Source organism: Thermobia domestica, chromosome 12 (assembly GCF_964235325.1).
Source record: "Thermobia domestica chromosome 12, izTheDome1.hap1.1, whole genome shotgun sequence".
Classification (NCBI taxonomy): Eukaryota; Metazoa; Arthropoda; class Insecta; order Zygentoma; family Lepismatidae; genus Thermobia; species Thermobia domestica.
This window is the reverse complement of record NC_137465.1, coordinates 227,374,050-227,394,423: the sequence shown is the minus strand read 5'-3', so window position 1 is coordinate 227,394,423 and position 20,374 is coordinate 227,374,050. Positions and strand designations below refer to the sequence as shown.

The 20,374-nt window shown below is 35.6% G+C and overlaps 1 protein-coding gene across 2 annotated transcripts in view; it reads left to right on the top strand.

Moving 5' to 3' along the window:
- LOC145665878 (ABC transporter G family member 20-like) overlaps positions 1-20,374 on the top strand; it is a 131,130-nt gene that overhangs the window by 97,483 nt on the left and 13,273 nt on the right. Inside the window, exons 16-17 of one of the 2 annotated variants that reach the window (XR_014127672.1) lie at positions 5,532-5,629; positions 12,236-12,322. Coding sequence is in view for 1 of the 2 variants with exons in the window: in XM_081732990.1 (XP_081589116.1) it covers positions 12,236-12,322 (87 nt within the window). In the remaining variant the exon portion in view is untranslated. The remainder of the gene's footprint in view (positions 1-5,531; positions 5,630-12,235; positions 12,323-20,374) is intronic. The other variant, XM_081732990.1, reaches the window with a different exon arrangement.

Here is a 20,374-nt window from a genome sequence, read left to right as displayed (position 1 = left end):
CACCCAAGATTTTTTCCATCACTGAGACGTGTCTTACTTGGATCTGAAGAGAAACTTAGTCCACCTCAAAATTCCTATGGGTCTTATGGACAGGGACTGGACTAGTAACAAAAGTGCCTTTTGGGGTGCAGGAGTGGGTTCAAATTCCCCTGCGAATTGTGTGTACACTTATATATAAAAATTACAATCAATCCTATAATAATGAATACTCATGTAAAACATAGAACTTCTTATATTTTAAAGAATCTCCTCCCCAAAGCAAATGAAGAAATGACTATACTGCTAAAATTGATCTAACTTCACACCACTAGAACACTTAAGTTTATGCGTATTAAAACTGTACTTAGTGATGCCAGATTCTATAAGAAAACAGTGCTTCTAACTATTTGTCAAATATCCACCAGACTCGAAAAAAAATATCGATACGTTCAATGTAAAGAAGAAAAATGACGGGTCTTATAATAAGTACCAACAATGGCTTCAGGAGGTGGCTCGGGAGGAAATTCTCCTGGGATCATATCATTGATCATGTTTTATATAAATTACCAGTATTTTTGCATTACTACTTTCGTCTGCCGTCCCCCGGATGTGGATGAAAATATTATCCTCCGATTTGCAACAAAGAAACTGAACTTCAGGTATATTTGCAGGAGAAAAGAAAGAGAGGGAGAGACAGAGGCAGTCAGAAGCTGAGGTACCGGTTTCTCTTTTCAATGATTGATGCTACGGCACATGAGGTCAAAAATTTCTAAGAAAGTTTCAAATAACCTCGTTGCTAATACTGGCAAATATAAAAACAATTAGTGAAATTAGCCTAAATATGCTTTCATATTACTTCTGACCCAAATAAAACAAAGCTAATATTTGACTTAAGTATGTATTTATATGATCAATAAAAAGTGTATTTTCGTGCTGACAAGAGTCAAAGGTGTTTAATTAGACCTGTAAAAATACCGTATGATATGCCGTAGAAATCCGAGTCATAATTATACACTGTCGTCTACTGATAACACTAAGATAGCCACTGGATCCACCAAGCAATTACTGTGTAACTTAGTACCGAGTGTGTTGTGCATTATGTGAAGAATTCACAAATTTATGTCCCTAATTCAGTGATTTCAGTGAACTGTGTTTGTTTGGTTCGTCATGGATAGAAAGTGAAGCAAAGAGTAGCCATCAAGTTATGTGTAAAACTTAGCAAAACAGCTACAGAGACCGTAGACATGATTCAAACATCTTACAACAATGATTCTCAAGCGAACATTTTTGTGTGGCATTGTCGTTTTCGTGAGGGCCGGGAGGCGGTCATGGATGACCTTAGACCTGGCCGTCTGGTAACCGTTCAAATTGACAAAAATGTTGAAAAGGTGCGGAAAACGCTGACTTAAAATTGTTGTGAGTCCTTCAAAATAACTGCGGAGGACTTGAACATTGCTGAACAAGATCTACAGAAGAGGAAGATTTGCACCGTGCACCGTGCCACAGAGCCATTGAAGTACATTTTTGGCAAAATAATAATAATAAAGTGACATGTTAGTTTCAACCATTCGTCTACTACCTGAACTGGGCTCACCAAACTATTTTTTGTTTCCAAAGGTCAAAATAATGTTGAAAGGAAAACGTTTTGATTCAATTTCGGCCATCCAAAGGGCTATGACGAAGGAACTCAACACTGTCGGACAAGAGTACTTTTAGAAAGGAATCCGGGAATTGTACAGCCGTGCAATTGCCTGTATACAACAAAGAGGACTATATATTGAAGATTAGTAGCCAATCAAGGTAATTTGCTTCTGCATTATTTTCTGATAATGCCAGTCTTACTGTGTAACCATCAGAAACTAAGCAGATACAAATACTTATACATCATTTTTAAGCAGAATAGCAACCTCTACTCGTAATTTTTCATCTATGCGAATGAGATAACGAATCGCTGTAAACGCCATTACGATCTTTATGTCTGTTGAAAACTATGTAATTGAATGTGATACTTATCAAGCATTTTTTTTTTTTTTTTTTTTGAAATAATGTCTTTTACAAAGAGTAAAATTTTATCCCTTATAACTTTGAACTAGCTATTATTAAGATTCCGTCACATCATTATCATACTATTCCACACTATGAATCTTTCAATATGCGTTGCACGTCCACCTCACTTGCGTTATCACTGTGATACAGAAGCTCCCAAAATTGGGATGTTTGTGGCATTGTAGCGTCCTTAGTGTGTAACACTGATTTAAATGTGGTATATTAAGTTTTCGTTTAACATGTAGATTTCAAATGTGTAATAATCTAACGCAGTGCAATACGAAATATATATATATATATATATATATATATATATATATATATATATATATATATATATATATATATATATATATATATATATATATATATATATATATATATATATATATATATGTATGTATGTATGTATGTATGTAAAATTTGTGTATTAGCAACACTGTTGATCTGATGCCAGTGTAGAGTACGTCAAACAATTTTCCACTGTCGATCTTTGCATCGTACAAAATTTCAGCGATTTTTTTCGCTTAGTTTAAAAGTTACAAAGGCGTTTTTTAATAAATGATCCAGTCTGTATATAAACACTTTTATGCTGTAATTCAACAATACTACATCTACTAACTTATGTACTAAATCTTATTGCTTAACCTAATTTACAAATAGTCATTTTCTTCAAATTCTTTAACCTTTTCCCTCTAACCCGGAAAGTCATAGAGGGATGCTGCAGTATCCCAAGTCGTATTCGAAAATGATCTGAAAGAGTAATATGCAAGCAATGGTGCTGTCCTCTTCAGCAGTGTCGGACTGGAGCTGTCAGAGCTGACGGAGATGAAAACTTTAGAGGAGTGCCTCATGACAAATTTATGCAAACATTTTGGCTTTTAAAATTACTTTTTAACTTGTTCACAGCATTAAGGATACACAATTACAAACACAACAACTGGACGAAGTACTGTAAATGTTGCATAACACAGAATAATACGATTACAGTTAACAAAAATGTGAATGTAGGGTAGATAAATTAGAAGTAGTCTACCTATCCCAATACAAACGAAGGAAAACATACCATTAGGTACAATTGAATGACTGTATTAAATTTCACAGCATGAGTAATCGTTTAAGGTCTCTTGAACTTTTTGCTCTTTCGCTTTCAATAACATGGTAATCTACAGGAAAATTCTGGACGTTTTCAGTATTAAGGAGCATTAAATTTTCCAGTAGACTTTGCCCTATAAGTGATCTCAGTTTTGATTTAATGATCTTCAAATTAGAAAATAAACAATCACAAGTTACCAAGTTAGTTGGAAGAGTCACATCATATTTGTACTCACAATATAAATTACTATAAGTGCTTTCATTTAAAGTCAGCTCATACAAGAATGTAAACTTACAGTGTATTCCCAGGTTAAAACAACATACGGATCTTTCTTAGACAATAAGAACTTATGAACTCGAATTTATCTAATGATAACTATTTGTAGCATTTGCTAACATTTCGTAGCCCACACTTATAAAGTGCTCCAAAGAAGACGACAGAGTAAAAAGTCCTCGAAATTATTAACTTCTAAGTAGCAATCGGACGCTATGAAGATCAGTTTTATTATTAGATTATTATTTTAAATACGTTCGTAGCATTAAATTACTTTGTACTATTTTCATTACTATTTATTATTATTTTTCTCGTGTATATATGTCATCCGATTTCATGCAATTCTTTTAGCTTGTATTTTAATATGAGTTCCTTTATATTTGATTCGTGAATTAGATTCGTAGTTGATAACCATTTAGGCCTATAGACGGTTAGTCCATAGTTATCGGTCAACATAATGTTGTAAGCTTACTATTAAAATGCAAGATACTCAAGCATTCAGACAGCAGACAATATTTATTTTATCTTGAAACAATAATTTCTATTTTTAACTGTGAATCAGGGAAAAAAAAAAAAGATAAGATGCACAGAACTATCCTGACAGGCGATCGGAAGTTAGAGACCTGCACGGGCCGGGTTTGGGCGGACCGACTCTGTTAGCCGGGCTTGGGCGGGCCGACACTAATTTCTCTTCAGGTCGGGCCGGGCTGGGGCTGATTAATTGCAATTCTTTAATAATTATTGACTTTCGTTAAACGATAATTAGAATAAAGGCAAACGTTGAAGAAGTGTGCCCGTGAAAAATGTTACAAAATGAAACTTTTAAAATTTATCGAGCCCGGGCTGGGCTTGGGCCACGAATTTAAAAAAAAAATATCGGGCCGTTCCGGGCTCGGGCATAAAATCTCCAAAACTTTTCGGGCCCCGGGCTGGGCCGGGCCTAGGTACATTCGCCGGGCCTAGGACTGAGCTGGATTGGGCTCGGGCCTGAAAAATTCGGCCCTTGCAGGTCTCTATCGGAAGTAAATCTCATCCGTATGAAACGTATTTTATTTTTGTATCTCTTATTTATTTTTATCAATACTCCAATATTTCATTATATTTCTTCTCAAAACATGAGGCATCACTTTCAAGATCTACATCTATTTTAATCTATATTATTTCCAACTCTTATAGGTGGAAAAGCCAAAAAGTCCCTGGAATGCTGTTGTTGTTCAGGCATTTGTAATACTAACACAATGAATCTTGGGCAATACAGTCCCTAGGTTGCCAAACTCTTAATTTAACAAGTGTGAACACGTCTTAACAGGCAGTGTACGAATAGTGTCTAGCTAAACGGAGAAGTGTGTAGTAATCAGTTGTTGTAATTTCACAGACCGAGCAATATCAAGTTAATGTGCAAATTGAGGAATATCTGACTCAGAGGGTTTAATAGCCTTAAAAGCAGTTTAGCATCATCGGATGTTTGGCTCTTCTCAAAGCTAAAAGTGGGCCTTCTGATAGTAAAGAGCTACAACAGAATTCCTGGAATTTTTTGACCGCCCCTGTACATGCTAAAATACAAAAGACAATCAGTGTCTGCAAGGGCGCCCATGTTGTGGTTTCCAAGGGGGGGGCAAGTATAAGCGACGTTTCAAAAATAGTTTCAAATTTTGCTGTAATTATTGTAAAAATTCTATTGGATTTTCGATATTCTGAAGTACAATTTCCTCTAGGGGGGGATGAGCACCCCACCTTGCCCCCATGATGGGCGCCCTTGAGTGTCTGTGGATTTAGTAATATCCTATAGTTGGTCTTTTAAATGGAATAGAGCATTTTGGGTCAAAAGCATAAGTTACGGTAAAAAAAAAAAAATCTTGAACTGGATCACACGGTTCCAGAAAGAGGCTTTTATTATTTAAAACAATTGAGTACCAGACTTCGTTTTTCGATCTAACTAAAGACACATAAAAAGCAGAACTATCGGATAATTACCAAACGATTTTTTTTTTAAATTTGCATATTTTACATAGAGTACAAAAAAATACCAGTACATCTTACATTTCAGTGCACTATTCAGAAATTCAGAATTCAGAAATAATCACATAATACAAACATAAAATAACATACCTACTAATGAAGTATCCTGATATTTCAGGTTTGGGCTCAACACATTGGAATTGATGGTGTAAGAAGAAAGTATAGAAACTGTTGATATCCCCAAGCCTGAGATACGTTATCAGGATAACTTCATTGGTTACGTATAACTTTCATTTTAATAATTGCTTATTTTAGGAAATCACTGATTTTACAGTATTTAATTTTATGTATTGTTTCATTTATTATAATTAGTATGATTGGTACTGTATTACTTAAGTGAAGTATTTTCTTGTTTCCTTTCTGTTGTTTATTTACCTTTCCTTAATTATACCGTTTTATTTCTAAAATTTTACGGAGATAAATGTTGGAGGAAATGAACTTAAATAAATAACTTTTGAAATTAGCGTTCATACGAGGGTGATTCAGAAAGTAATACCTGCTTTATTTGTGTTTGACAGCTAGCAACGATAGGTATCAGTGGAAAGCTTGCAATGTCAGCTACAAATGATGGTATCATTTTTCGACATAGTCCCCCATTACGGGCCACACACTTGCGCCAACTAGAAACAAGGTTTTTCATGCCATCGGCGAAGAATTGTGGTGGCTGTTGACTGTACTATTACCGAACTGATGCTTCCATCTCCGCGTCACAACTGTAACGTTGGCCCTTAAGGTAATCCTTAAGTTTGAAAAGAGCCAAAAGTCACAGGGCACAAGATCCGGACTATAGGCAGGATGAGACAGAATGTCAACAAACACTTTGCCAGGAGATGGAACAACTTCGAATCTTTTGGCGGAGCAAAGGACGTGTGGTGGTACTCCATCGACTGACGATTCGTTTGCTGGTAGTAATGGTGTATTCACGACTCGTCGCCGACGGTAAATATTCCTGGTTGCACAACCTTCCGGAGTCAGAAATTAAATGACAGCGTACTGTTTCAACCGAACGTCACCATTGGATGCCATGGACTGCTCCATTGCTCTGGAACGACAAGAGATAGGAAGGTGAAACAAATGACACTCTATATCTTAAACATCAGTGCCTTAATGATAAACAGTTCAGAATGTTTACGGTATTATTGGCCAAGTAGTGAGCTTGGAGGCATTACTTTTTGAATCACCCTCGTATTTTCCCTGAGTAGCTCGTTCTCTATACTTTGTTTAACTTATCAACTTCGTAATTTCTTTTGAGTTTCTTGTGTTAACAATACTTTGTTAGTTCAGTTCAATATTGATAAAGAAATGAAGGATGAGCTCTTAGTATATGTATAACACTCAATTGCTGATATCCTATACAGTCAAACAAAAGATGGAAAATAGATGCCAAGGATAGAATTGTGTTTTCTGTTCACCTTTTATTCCGATTCTTAGGGTTTACTTTCAATATGTACACAACATATAATAATTTCACAACTACTCATATATATATAATAATCACTTAATAATAGAATTCAACCTCCAACTTGGTCTCTCTTTATCTATAACGAATATTCCGACATTTCTTCTTATTTGCACAAACTAATTCTTTGTAACTATTTCTACTGTAGAGGTCATTTCAGTAGCTAAATTGTTAGCATTTGTTATTGGGATACATGTCTCTGGATTTTTATTCTGATATCCTTATTAACTTATACATTTTATTTACTTAGAATATTGATATTTGCATAACCTTATATATACGCACACATTAAATACAAATAAAATATAGTTTGTTTCAGTATATAACATACCATACATGGTAAACGACTAAAATACATTGACATATTACTTACAACAAACTACTTGCATTCTTTTCAATCAATAGAATATTTACAATTGTTTAAACAGTATTCATCATCATAAATATTCTGCCATTATTGTCAGGTCATTTGCTGCAACTGAGAACCTTCCATGTTCCACGTCTTCTGCTAACTTTTTCGTCTTCACGTACAATTTTTCTGTTTTGATATCGTTCATTAATTGTAATCTTCTTCGCCCTCTCCCTCTCTTTCCTGCCACCATACCCTCTAGCACGTCCCTCATGATACCGTTTTAAACAGTAAAATACATCTTAAAGAACATTGTTACAAGTATTTCTTCTTTCAATCTGTAAATATTTTTAAAAATTCATTAAAAGTTTGCAGAAGCAAATCTGTTGTATAAATACAGTAGAATAAAAATCGTGAACTATAGTAGAATACAAACTTGTTGAAAGAAAAATTATTATTTTTTTTCCATTTACTTAAAATAGAACAAATTGAACATAATTATTTAATGTGTGATAAACTATCAAAATAATGAATAATATTCAGAATTATATACCTAACGAAATTGATCGTAAAAGAATTCGAAGTACTTGAATACAAATACGGAATCTTCTATACCTATCACAACATATGGGGAAGAAACACGGGCAGTGGCAGAGGGTGATACAAGCGAGAGAAATAAAAGTCTTAAGGAGAATACCGAATAAGACAAGAAAGAGCAGAATAAGAAATAAATAGATAAGAAAGACGTGAAGAGCTTGGAAGAGGACAGAATTCGTAAAACAAAGAGAAGAAATATAAAATAACAAGGAAATAACAAAATGATAATAAGAAAAGGATCCACATAACATGGAAGGAAAAAACTAAAGAAAGACTTAAGAAAAGAGGAATGATGAAAGTAGTATGGTGGAAAGAGAGAAAGAAATGGAACGACTTGTTTATATCCGAACTTGACGTTAGCTGAAACAGAAAGAAGAAAATAAGAAGAATTCTATTTTCTTGTTAAGAATCTTCTATGAAAATTATTTGACAAATATGTTATTCTTACCGATCAAAAGGTATATAGGTCAAAAGAATAGTAGGATATTTTGAAATTAAAGTTAAGTATCTTCCTGGTCCTGGTCTACATCTTTTATTGCAGTAAATGATATGGCTAACCTTGCAGTGACAACATATTTTTAGAAAGCTGCTGCTGACCAGCAAAAGTAGTTTCGAAAGCTGTTGCTGCTTTCATCTTCAGTCGTTCAAAGTATGGAAAAAGACTAAATTCACATATTTTTGGATCTACAATTAAGAAAAATTATGGTATATTAATGAATCTACTATAAAAATATTACGAGAACTAAATAACAGAAACACAACTGCTCGTTTATTTATTATCAAACCATCACTAGTTTTTTATAATATTTTCACAGTGTATTGGTTACGATATCATAATTTAGTATATTTTATCTTAATTATGGACTTATAAGTACGAGAGGGAGTCCGAAAATAAGTTTTCCCTCTCGTTTTCCCCTGGAAAGGGAACAGTAATAGGGAAAACAAGACAGCGGTTGCACGCGCAACACACTTAGACGCAAGTGGGTATCATTCGCCTGCGATTCTGCAGATGGCGCCGTCTGAAACTGGTAGCTATGGAGAGAAGGCGCGTTTTAATGTGGTGGTCAAAGGAGGAAATGCGAGCGGTTGTCCGCTATGAATGGACAAGTGGCGTATCGGGAGGAGAAATCCATAACCCCCTCGTGGAAGTCTATAGGCCTGATGTGATGTTGAAACAAATGGTGCGGAGATGGTGTCGCCAATTCAGGAGGGGTGGTAGCAAGTGCTGGACATACCGAGATCTGGAAGGACGTGTACTGTCACCACAGAAGAAGATGTCAGGATGGTGGATGACATGATTAAAGCGAACCGGTGTATCACCATCGATGAAGTAGCGGAGGAACTTGGAATCGGACATGCGCTTCTTCCGTATGCAGAGTCCTGAACTTTTCCTAGATGGATTTTCGAAGCTTATAAACCGGTATGACAAATGTCTCAATGTACTTGGTACTTACGTGGAAAAATAAATGCATGTTTGCTCTTTAATGTCAAGTGCTATTTTTAGTCCTGCATTCTCACCTCTGTCCACAGTCGTCTGACAAAAATTATTTTCGGCCTCTCCTCTCGTATGTAAGTATAGCATTCAATTTTTGTCGTATTTGGAGTGACTGGGGATGAAAGCAGCAGAGCATTTCTCAAAAATTTTCTCGCCAGAAATATAATGGCACAATAAGGTTGGTCATATCATTTAGTAAAGAAAAATATGCCACAGGTCTCTGTTTTTGCCTTTTATTGTGTCTTCGTAGATTTTATCATATCTGACTCGCCTTCACATTTAAAAAAGAACTTTTGTCTCGGGAATAACTGAATTCGTACCTCATATGAAGACGTCGTTTAATATATCATATTGCTGATATTTGCTAATTTACACACTGAATATCACAAAACAATGAACATAAAAGAAAGATATAACTTACTATGAGGTCGCTAAACAATAGAACACCAAGATCAGTCCGAGATGTGGGATTTTTGTCTATAAGATCATTATAAGTTTCCTATATACTTTACCTCTGGTCAACATTGCTCACAAAAGTTACAAATTACAAAATAATCTTAAGAATGATGACAACTTGCTATGTTAGAAATTTAATCATGTATGTAGGAATCATACTTGTGTAACACCTTTTATACTTATGTGATTGGCTTAAGTCAGGTTGAGAAGCAGATAGTAGTTGTGGGTCTTAATTTATAAATAAAAGCAATCAATTATTTAATGAGTAAAACAGTAGCTACTATGTCAATATGAAGTACTTCTAAAGTTCATTCTTTTCTACAGGGTGTTTCAAAACAACACCGACAACGTTTGGGAGGTGATTCCTGACACCAAGATAAAACGAAAAGTACAGACCAAGCTGGGTACATAAATGCTTCCTTTCAGGCTGCCGAAAACATGAAAAAATTAAGTTTAAAGGACCATAGCTCCAAAACTATGGAACCTACGGTAGTCGGATCAAGACTTCACTTAGGAACTAATATGAACGCTATCCAAAAATACATGTTTCAGAATCCTAAAGCAGTGGTGCCCACCCCCCCTCATGTCCATGACGCACCCCCCCTCAATTGTCTATCCGTAGGTGTTCTTCCATGAAAAAAAAATCTTTTCTATTAATTTTTACACTCCCTCAAACATATTTATAGAGATTTTACCCCCCCCAAATATTTCAATGACGCAGTTTGCGTCATAGCCCCCCCTTGTGGGCACCCCTGCCTAAAGTACACACGTAACAATTTTTATAGAGGCAGTTTGATTACGCTCATATAATTTGAAGTACTTAGGAACTACCTCTATAAAAATTGTTGCGGAATTACCACAGGAATGGATATTTGGTTAGGGCACATACTAGTTCCTGTATAAAGTCTTGACCCGACTACCATAGGTCCCATAGTATTGGAGCTATGGTCCTTTAAAGTTCATTTTTTTATGTTTTCGGCAGCCTATAATTCCGAAAGGAAACATTTGTGCACTCAGGTTGGTCTATAATTTTCATCTTATCTTGGTGTCAGGAATCACCTCCCAAATGTTGTCGAAATGTTGTCGGTGTTGTTTTGAAACACCATGTATATGTATAAAAGTACCTACATATTATCTTATTAAAGGTATTCCTTTACCTTCTTTCTTCCGTATATATTAAGGGGTATATACTTTATATCATTAATAGCATATATTCTAATTATTCACCTACAGCTGTATACTGATTACTTCTTCATGGAATGTTTATATCACAACATCATGTTTTTATCGTTAGTTACATGATCTATTCGCAATTATCTTTAAACATTTAGTACAGTCATATTTTAGATCCTACATTACCATTATTTACATTAAGAAAAGTCTAAGAAATCTTAGAATATGTTTAAAAACTTAACGAGATAATTTTGTCCTACTTATTGGTTTAACAGCAATACGAGATATGTTCAAAAAATATCGAACTTTGAATTTATTGATTTGGAAATTCGAGACAATAATTCCCTTCAAAGTAATCTCCTTAGTAATACACACACTTCTCGTAGCGCTCTCGCCATTGTTGGAAACACTTCTGGAACGTACTTTTAGGAATGCTGAGCAACCGTACCGTCGCATTTCGCATGATGTCTTCTCTTAACTCAAATCGGGTCCCTTTTACATGGTAGTGGCATTTTCAGCTTGGGAAATAACTAAAAGTCACATGGAGCCATGTCGGGTGAGTAAGGAGCCTGACGACACACAGGAATGTCGTGTTTGGCGATGAAAGCCTGAATCAAATTTCCCGGACACTCTCCTCATTCCCGAATTCTCGTTCAAAATTGAATGCACCGATCTGATTGAATAGTTTCCGCTTGGGTATCGCCCCAAGCTTTTGGTAAAATGTGACGCAATATCGCTGCTCAAGTGTTTCTATCATTTTACAAAAACCTGAAATCCGACGAGCGTTCATTACACGACTTCTCTTGGCCGACTGCCAGCGACTGGACTGCGCTTTATAGGCAGGAAGAATTCACGACTGCGCATGAATATCCCCTCTACATCTACACTGAAGAAAAAAAAAGGATTATTGTTGTACGTGGAAACCGAAAAACTAAAATTTATTTCGGGGGGCTTGAGCCCTATAGCCCTCCTTAATACGCCACTGTCTGTGATCGAAGAGGCTCAGGTTTTATTCTTTATGCTGCTGGCAAGAGACACTAAAAATGTTCCAGTAGCTTCTCTTGTGCTTTTATTTCGTTAAAAGTACTATATAAAAAAGCACAATGCGAATAGCATTATTTTATATTAAACTACTACGTCTTATACGAGATATGACTTGTATTATGTATTATGTCTTATGTCTTGTATATAAATGTATAAATTAGATATTGAAATTAGTAAGTTTGCTTAAAATAATATCGTATGATTTAAAACTTTACACTATCAATCAACCATTTAATTATTTCTTTAAAGGTATCATGATATCCGTTATATCTAACACGAGACAAGCTGCTATTCAGTTCACAATGGGAAGCGTGTATCCTAATCTATTGATGAGCGGTAAGTTAAATGTAGACAAAATAGCTTACAAGACTCATAAGTTTTGTTGTGATTTTATATATGTGAACGTTCAATTAATCATTAAGAAATCAATTCTAACATTACAAAGCGTGTCCGGAAAGTAAATACCGTTCTGAAAAAAAAACAATATTAAAAGAGTTTTGTTCAAGCCAAGTTTATTTTATACATGAAAGAGCACACCTTAAACTATTTTTCGACATAGTTTCCACCAATGTTCAAACACTTATCAGAGCGGGTAACTAAGTTGTCCAAACCTTCCTCAACCAAACATCCTGCCAGTTTCCGGTAAGTACGCACCGTTTCGTTTTGACGCTATCGCTTGCAAACTTCGGCGTGCCATCCGAAAAAGAAGGAGAGGAATACTCAGTAAAGGAGTTGTGTTGCTCCATGACAATGCTCGTCCTCATGTTGCTGATGTACACAAACGTTAATCCGACAGCTCGATTGTGAGCAGTTTAACTACCTGAAGCACAGTCCCGACTTGCCACAGTTCCGGCTACCACTTGTTCCTGCACCTGAAGCTCGAGCTCGGTGGTAAGCGTTTTAAAAATGACGACGACGCAAAAAGCGCCGTGGAGTTATGGTTGTCTTCACTGGCGGGATGTTTCTTTGAGGAAGGTTTGGACAAGTTGGTCAAATGCTATCACAAATGTTTCAATATTGGTGGAAACTATATCGAAAAATAGTTTAAAGTGTGCTCTTTCATGTAAAAATAAATTTGACTTGAACACAACTGTTTTAATATATTTCTTTTTTCAAAATGGTACTTACTTTCCGGATACACCTCGTATTTCAAAATTTTCCTACTTTTTATTTACTTCAGACACAACGGATATTTAAATTCTTTTTCATAATCATTGAGTTTTAGAGTTTATAGTGATAATTCCTGCTATGTAAGTATAAACAAAGACGAAGAAAGAGAACACATGAGATAGTACGAAGTAGTAATTGCATGACTTGGCCGAAGTTTGGACTTTGACCCCGACCTTTATGACGTCATAGGTCAAAGGTCAATGACCTTGGCCCGGGTCAATGACCTAGGGGTACCTAGGACCACCCCCTCTAAATTTTGGCAGGGGTACCTTGGCCCACCCCTTAAATTTTGGCAGGGGTACATAGGACCACCCCCGCTTAAATTTTGGAAATTGCCAAATCTAAAAATTGGGTATGGTAGCCTAGGACCATAGTATGTACCTCTATCAGTATTGGGTGTCTATGTCGTTCCCTTTCATGGGTAAAAAATTGCCAAAAATTGAAATTTCGGGGGTTTTTGACCTAATTTATCCCCTTTGATGAGGTGTTATTACCTTATATAGTTATATGGGCGTATACAGGGGTTCATTACCTTTCATAAGACATGGGTATATTTGTGCACCCCTTGAGAAATTTGGGAGGGGTACCTTGGCCCACCCCTTCAATTTTGGAATTTGCCCAATTTCAACATTTGGTATTATAGTACAGGATCCTAATATGTATTATGATAAATTTGGATGGTCCACCTCGTTTCCTTTTAGGGGTACCAAATTGCCAAAATATAAACGTAAGCAATACGTTGTACCACGTGTTTGGTTTTTGGCTCAATTTATCCCCTTTGATGAGATGTTATTACCTTATATGGTTATATGGTCATGTATAGGGGTCCATTACCTTTCATAAGACATGGGTATATTAATGCACCCCTTGAAAAATTTGGGAAGGGTACCATGGCCCACCCCTTAAATTTTGGAAATTGCCCAATTTCAACATTGGGTATTATAGTATTGGACCCTAACATGTATTATGATAAATTTGGGTGGTCCACCTCGTTCCCTTTTAGGGGTACAAAATTGCCAAATTTTAGTACAACCACATGTTTGGTTTTTTGGCTCATTTTATTCCCTTGGATGAGGTCCTATTACCTTATATGGTTATATGGTCATGTATAGGGGTCCATTATCTATTATAAGACATGGGTACATTGGTGCACCCCGGGAGGGGTACCTTGGTCCACCCCTTAAATTTTGGAAATTGCCCAATTTCAACATTTGGTATTATAGTACAGGACCTCAATATGTATCATGATAAAATTTGGATGGTCTACATCGTTCCCTTTTAGGGGTACAAAAATTGCCAAAATATAAACGTTGTACCACGTGTTTGTTTTTTTTTTGGTCCATTTTATCCCCTTGTATATAGGTTCATTTCTTATCATAAGACATGGGCACCCTTCTTAAATTTTGGCAATGGGGGTCCACTGAAATTGTCCAATTGAAGCATAGTACAGGACCTCAATATGTTTCGGTGGTCCTATTTTCAAATTTTTTAGTACAACCACGTGTTCGGTTACTGACTCAATGTATCCTCTTTGATAAGGTATGGACGGTATCTCTTTTCAATTTGGTAGTACCCTTCGGGTGTAGTACGGTCACGTGATCAATGATTTGGTTTTGATGCGCGACGAGGTCCCTGGTCAATGTTCTCTAGGAAAGATACTTGGCATTTAAAACGTTTTTTTTTTCAACTTTTCAAACTAAAAAAAAATGAAAACAAAAATTGAAACGAAAAAATTTCGAAACAAAAATGTTCAAACAAAAAATTTTAAACAAAAAATTCGAACATTTTTTAAACTTAAATTTCAAACAAAAAGTTTTTTAGTTTGAAACAAAAAAAATTTAAACAAAAAAAATTGGAAACGAAAAATTTCAAAACAAAAATTTCGAACAAAAAAAAATTTAAACAAAAAATTTTGCAACAAAAAAATTAAAAATTTTCAAACGAAAAAAATTTCAAACAAAATTTTGAAAACAAAAATTTCAAAACAAAAATTTTCAACAAAAAAAATTTCAAACGAAAAAATTTTTAAACAAAATTTGAAACAAAAATTTTGAAACAAAAAAATTAAACAAAATTTTTGAAACAAAAATTACAAAACAAATTTCAAACGAAAAATTTTCAAATAGAATTTAAATCAAACAGTGATCAGCTTTCACGGTTAACCGTTAAACTTTATCCGGTTTTTAACTATTCGATTAACAAATAAACGGTTTTCAACTATTCGATTAACAAATAAACGGTTTTCAACTACTCGATAAACAGATGAACGGATTTAACCTTTTCACACCAGTGAGTGCAAGAATTGTTGTACTCGCTTTAAATACGCATCATTTTTGAAACAAGGTGTTAGTGTTCATCATGGATACACAGTGGAAACATCCATTTACCTGTATTCTCGCAGGGCCTAGTGGGTGTGGAAAAACGTATTTTGTGAAGCGATTACTGTCACATCTCCCAACCATGATCAATGCAAAATTTCGTAAGATATACTGGTATTATGCAGAATGGCAAGACGTGTATGCAACAATGCCAGTTCCAGTAGAATTTCACGAAGGACTTCCACGAATGAAAGATTTTCAGCCTCACGATGGACCACATTTGATTATTATTGATGACCATATGCGAGAAGTGAATAGTGATATTGTTGATATGTTCACAAAAGGATCACATCATCGAAATATTAGTGTGATTTTTATAACACAAAATGTATTTCATCAAAGTAAAGCAAATAGAAATATGAGTTTAAATTGTTCGTATTTGGTGTTGTTTAAAAATCCACGTGACAAGTCACAAATCAAGCATATGAGTTATCAAATCATGCCTGAGCATCCACTGTTTCTACAAGAAAGTTATGCAGACGCAACAAGAAATCCACATGGTTATTTACTGCTGGATCTTAAACAAGATACACCCGATGAAATGCGACTTCGTACAAATATTTTTCCCGACGATTTGCATCATTATGTTTACGTACCAACAAAACATGTTTAAATTATTGTGCATGTGAAAAGAATGACTTAGTCTGTCACGATGTCTCCTACAGTGAAACACGCTGATCTGCTACGTGCTCTGCACAAAGCTAAACCAAGATTGCGTAAAGCTATTATTGCCAATGCAGACGCTTCATTAATTCATAGTATTTGTGAATGTTGTTATAATGTCTTAAAAGGCAATGTTCCACTGACAAGTGCGCAGAAGTCAAGATTAAAGCGTTACAAGAACACGCTCCGCTATCTCGTAGACAATACAAAATCATTGGATAAAAAGAAGAAACATTTAGCCGTACAACAAGGAGGATTCTTACCTGCATTACTTGCACCTATTGTAGGAAGTGTGTTATCCAGTATTTTGTTTAAACAATAAACATCATGGAACATAGCAAGAAGATGGTTTTAGTGCCACCAGAAATGCTTCAACGAATGCATGCATCATCATCCCGTGTGAGTGAAAATCGAGAATCTAATCTCGATCGTGAAATGCAATCCATATTGAATACATCGTATCCAAGTGATGAAGAAAAATGGAATCAGTACAATAGAATATTACAGAAATATCTTTATGTGATACGTAAACAAGAAGAACCAATACCACTTACAATTACAGCAATGAAACCTGATGGTGACGTCCCGAATGTTGACGATAGCACGAAACAAGAAATTTTAGCCGCAATACCACAAATGTATCGTAAGAAAGCCGAACTACTATTCCGTCGTTTAAAACAAGATGACGCAATCACGTGGGATCATAAAGGAACAGTGTACATCAACGATAATAAACTACATGGATCCAATATTGTAGATTTAATGTGCGATGTGACTCGACCGAGGAAACATTCTAATCCTCAAGGCTGGGAATTGTTTTGCAACTACCTTGCATCGTCAAACACACCTCAAGAATTGATTGGTAATCCACGAAGATTAAACTATATTGTCAAGCATAATAGTACAACAGCATCTGAAGGATCTGCACCACCAAAACCGGCACCTGAATTATTTTCTTCCGGAGAAGAAGAAGAAGAAGAAGAAGATGATGATGTTTTAGAAGTCCGACCAAAAAGAAAACGTATCATTCCACAATGGTCAACGTACAAACCATGAACAAAAAGTTGAAATCCATTTATTACAATCCAGCACATCCTGCATCGTTTTCTACTGCAAAGAAATTATGGCAAGCCACAGGAAAATCTATACCTCTAGCCAAAATAAAACTTTGGTTAAACAAACAACCTACCTACACGTTACATCGTCCTGTACGTCGTCGTTTCCGTAGAGATTTTTATCTTGTCAACAATATTGATGATCAATGGGAATGTGATTTAAATGATTTACAATCACTTCAAAACTATAATGACAATTACCGCTATATTCTTACAGTGATTGATGTGTTTAGTCGGTACGGGTGGGCTGTACCACTAAAATCAAAAAGTGCCGAGGATATAGTGAATGCATTTGAAATGATTTTCCAGGAGAGGAAACCAATTGTACTACGTAGTGATCAAGGAACTGAATTTACCAACAAGACAGTACAAAAGTTCTTCAGGAAACACAACGTGCAACATGTTACAACAAAGGATCCAGATATTAAAGCCAGCATCGCAGAAAGATTTAATCAGACATTGAAACATCGTATGTGGAAATACTTTACCAAATATCAAACATACAATTACATCAAAGTATTGCCTTTACTTGTAAAAGCATACAATGAAAGTCGGCATTCCAGTATTAAAATGGCACCTGCAAACGTTTCTCAGGACAATTTACTGGAGGTGTGGCATAACTTATACGACAAAAAGCTACAACGTTCAAAACAAGATACGGATTTATCTGTTGGTGATACTGTTCGTATAAGTAAAACAAAACGTATCTTTGACAAGGGTTACCTCGAGAACTGGACTTGGGAAATATTCAGAGTAAAAGCCATTGTACCAAGAAACCCACCAGTGTATCGACTAGAGGATTTAAATCATCAACTTATCGATGGTGTTTTCTACAGAGAAGAATTACAACCAGTACCGCTCCCTTCGACGTTCCTCATCGATAAAATATTACGTACAAGAACAAAAGGTCGCAGAAAGGAGTATCTCGTCCAGTGGAAAGGATATCCTTCCTCATTCAATTCGTGGATCCCTGCAACTTCATTGAAGAAGAAGAAGAAGAATGGAACCTGATCAAGATTTTTACGTTACACTTCCCAGTAATAGTTCCATGGATTATTTTCCAGAAAATACATTGACTTCATATATTACGAAATTACAACGACGTGTAGAGTTTCGCCAGAAATGGGATGTGGCAATTGTAGAGATTCATTATCCACATTCTTTGCTGAACATTAACAGTGAAAACAATAAAATATATTACAAATCATCAAGTAGTAATGATCAGGAACCGTGGAAGGTTGTAACGATCCCTGTACGCTATTATAACAATATACGGGATCTTATTCATGCAATTAATATACATCATAAAGAAACCAATTTATTTATATCTCATGACGCAACTAATAATATATGCCTCATAAGACATCCCAAAAAGGAAATCCATACTTCTGTACAATTGTCACCAAGTGTTAGTTTAATGCTTGGATTTGACCCGAAAAGTGATTTAAAAGATATGGAAAAGGGACAATATACACCGGATGTACGATTAGGCTTACCATCGCAAATGTACGTCTATTGTGACATTATTGAATCTGTCATTGTTGGAGATACAATGGTACCCTTGCTACGAATTGTCAACATGGATCCTGTGAATCATACTTTTGGAAGTCATGCAGTACAAATCTTTAATCCTGCACATTATGTTCCGGTGGAAAAAATGAATTTTGAGCAAATACAAATCGATATAAGGGATAGCACAGGTCATCGTATGCCATTCACCTTTGGAACGGTGTGTACAAAACTACATTTCCGTCGTCGTCGTCATGACTGATCCGTATTTGCAATACTACCAAAAACAAGCGTTATCCGGTATCGGCAACGTCTATGTGGGAAGTCCCTATCAAGCAGGACATGGCATTGGAAGTTTCCTTGGTGGCTTATTTCGTTCAGTGTTACCACTTGTGAAGCAAGGCGCTAAAACTGTGGGAAAAGAATTATTAAAATCAGGTGCCAATATGATTAATGATGTTGTGATCTCGAATCAACCGCTGGAAGAATCGTTTCATCGACGTATGCAAGAGGCAAAATCGAATTTACAAGAAAAAGCTAAAAACAAGTTGAAAACTATGCTGGGAAGTGGATATCATAAACGAAAATGGGATGACTGCTCTCAGTTTGAGGTTGACCTTCCAACGATCAACAACACCATCAATCCTACAAAGAGACGTAAATTATCACATAAGAAGAAGAAGAGATCATTGGCATCGTCACCAGATATTTTTGATTAATTCAACGATGGCTTTCTTACATCATCAATCCTGTGAATGTGTAAAAAGTGAATTGGACATTTTTTCAACGTTGCCCACGCAAACCAGTGTTCTGGACAATCGTATTATAGGCTACAAACCAATTAGTTCAATAGCTGAAAATTCACCAATAGAATTTGTAGTGAGTGGTAGCAGTGATGAATATATTGATTTACCACAAACCTTATTATACATCCAAGCACAAATTGTGAAACCAGATGGTTCCTCCTTCACCGAAACGGATAAAGCAATTGCACCTGTCAATGATTTTCTAAATGCTATGTTTAGTGAAGTACAAATCTACTTGAACAATAAACTGATTTCATTTCCGTCACATAATCATCCATATCGTTCGTACATGGAAAAACTACTCAATTATAGTGATGGAGCTAAAAATACACATTTACAAACAGCAATGTGGTTTCAAGATACGGCTGGTCATATGAACGCAACCACAAGTGAGAACAAAGGATTTCAACAACGCTATGAACTGACAAAACAAAGTATGAAATTCGATATGATTGGACATCTTCATTGTGACATTTTTAATCAAGATAAATTTTTAATTCATGGAGTGGAATTACGTGTGAAACTTATTCCTGCAAAGCCAAACTTTTGTCTCATGGCCGGTGAAAGTGGTGTCAGTGCAAAAATCAATATTCTAGATGCATCGTTGCAGGTGAAAAAAGTCAGCATCAGCCCTAGTGTCAAATTGGCACACAATAAAATTTTACAATCTACACCGGCAAAGTATCCTCTGACAAGGGTTCAAATGAAATCATTTACCATCCCGAAGGATATACAATCCAAAACTAT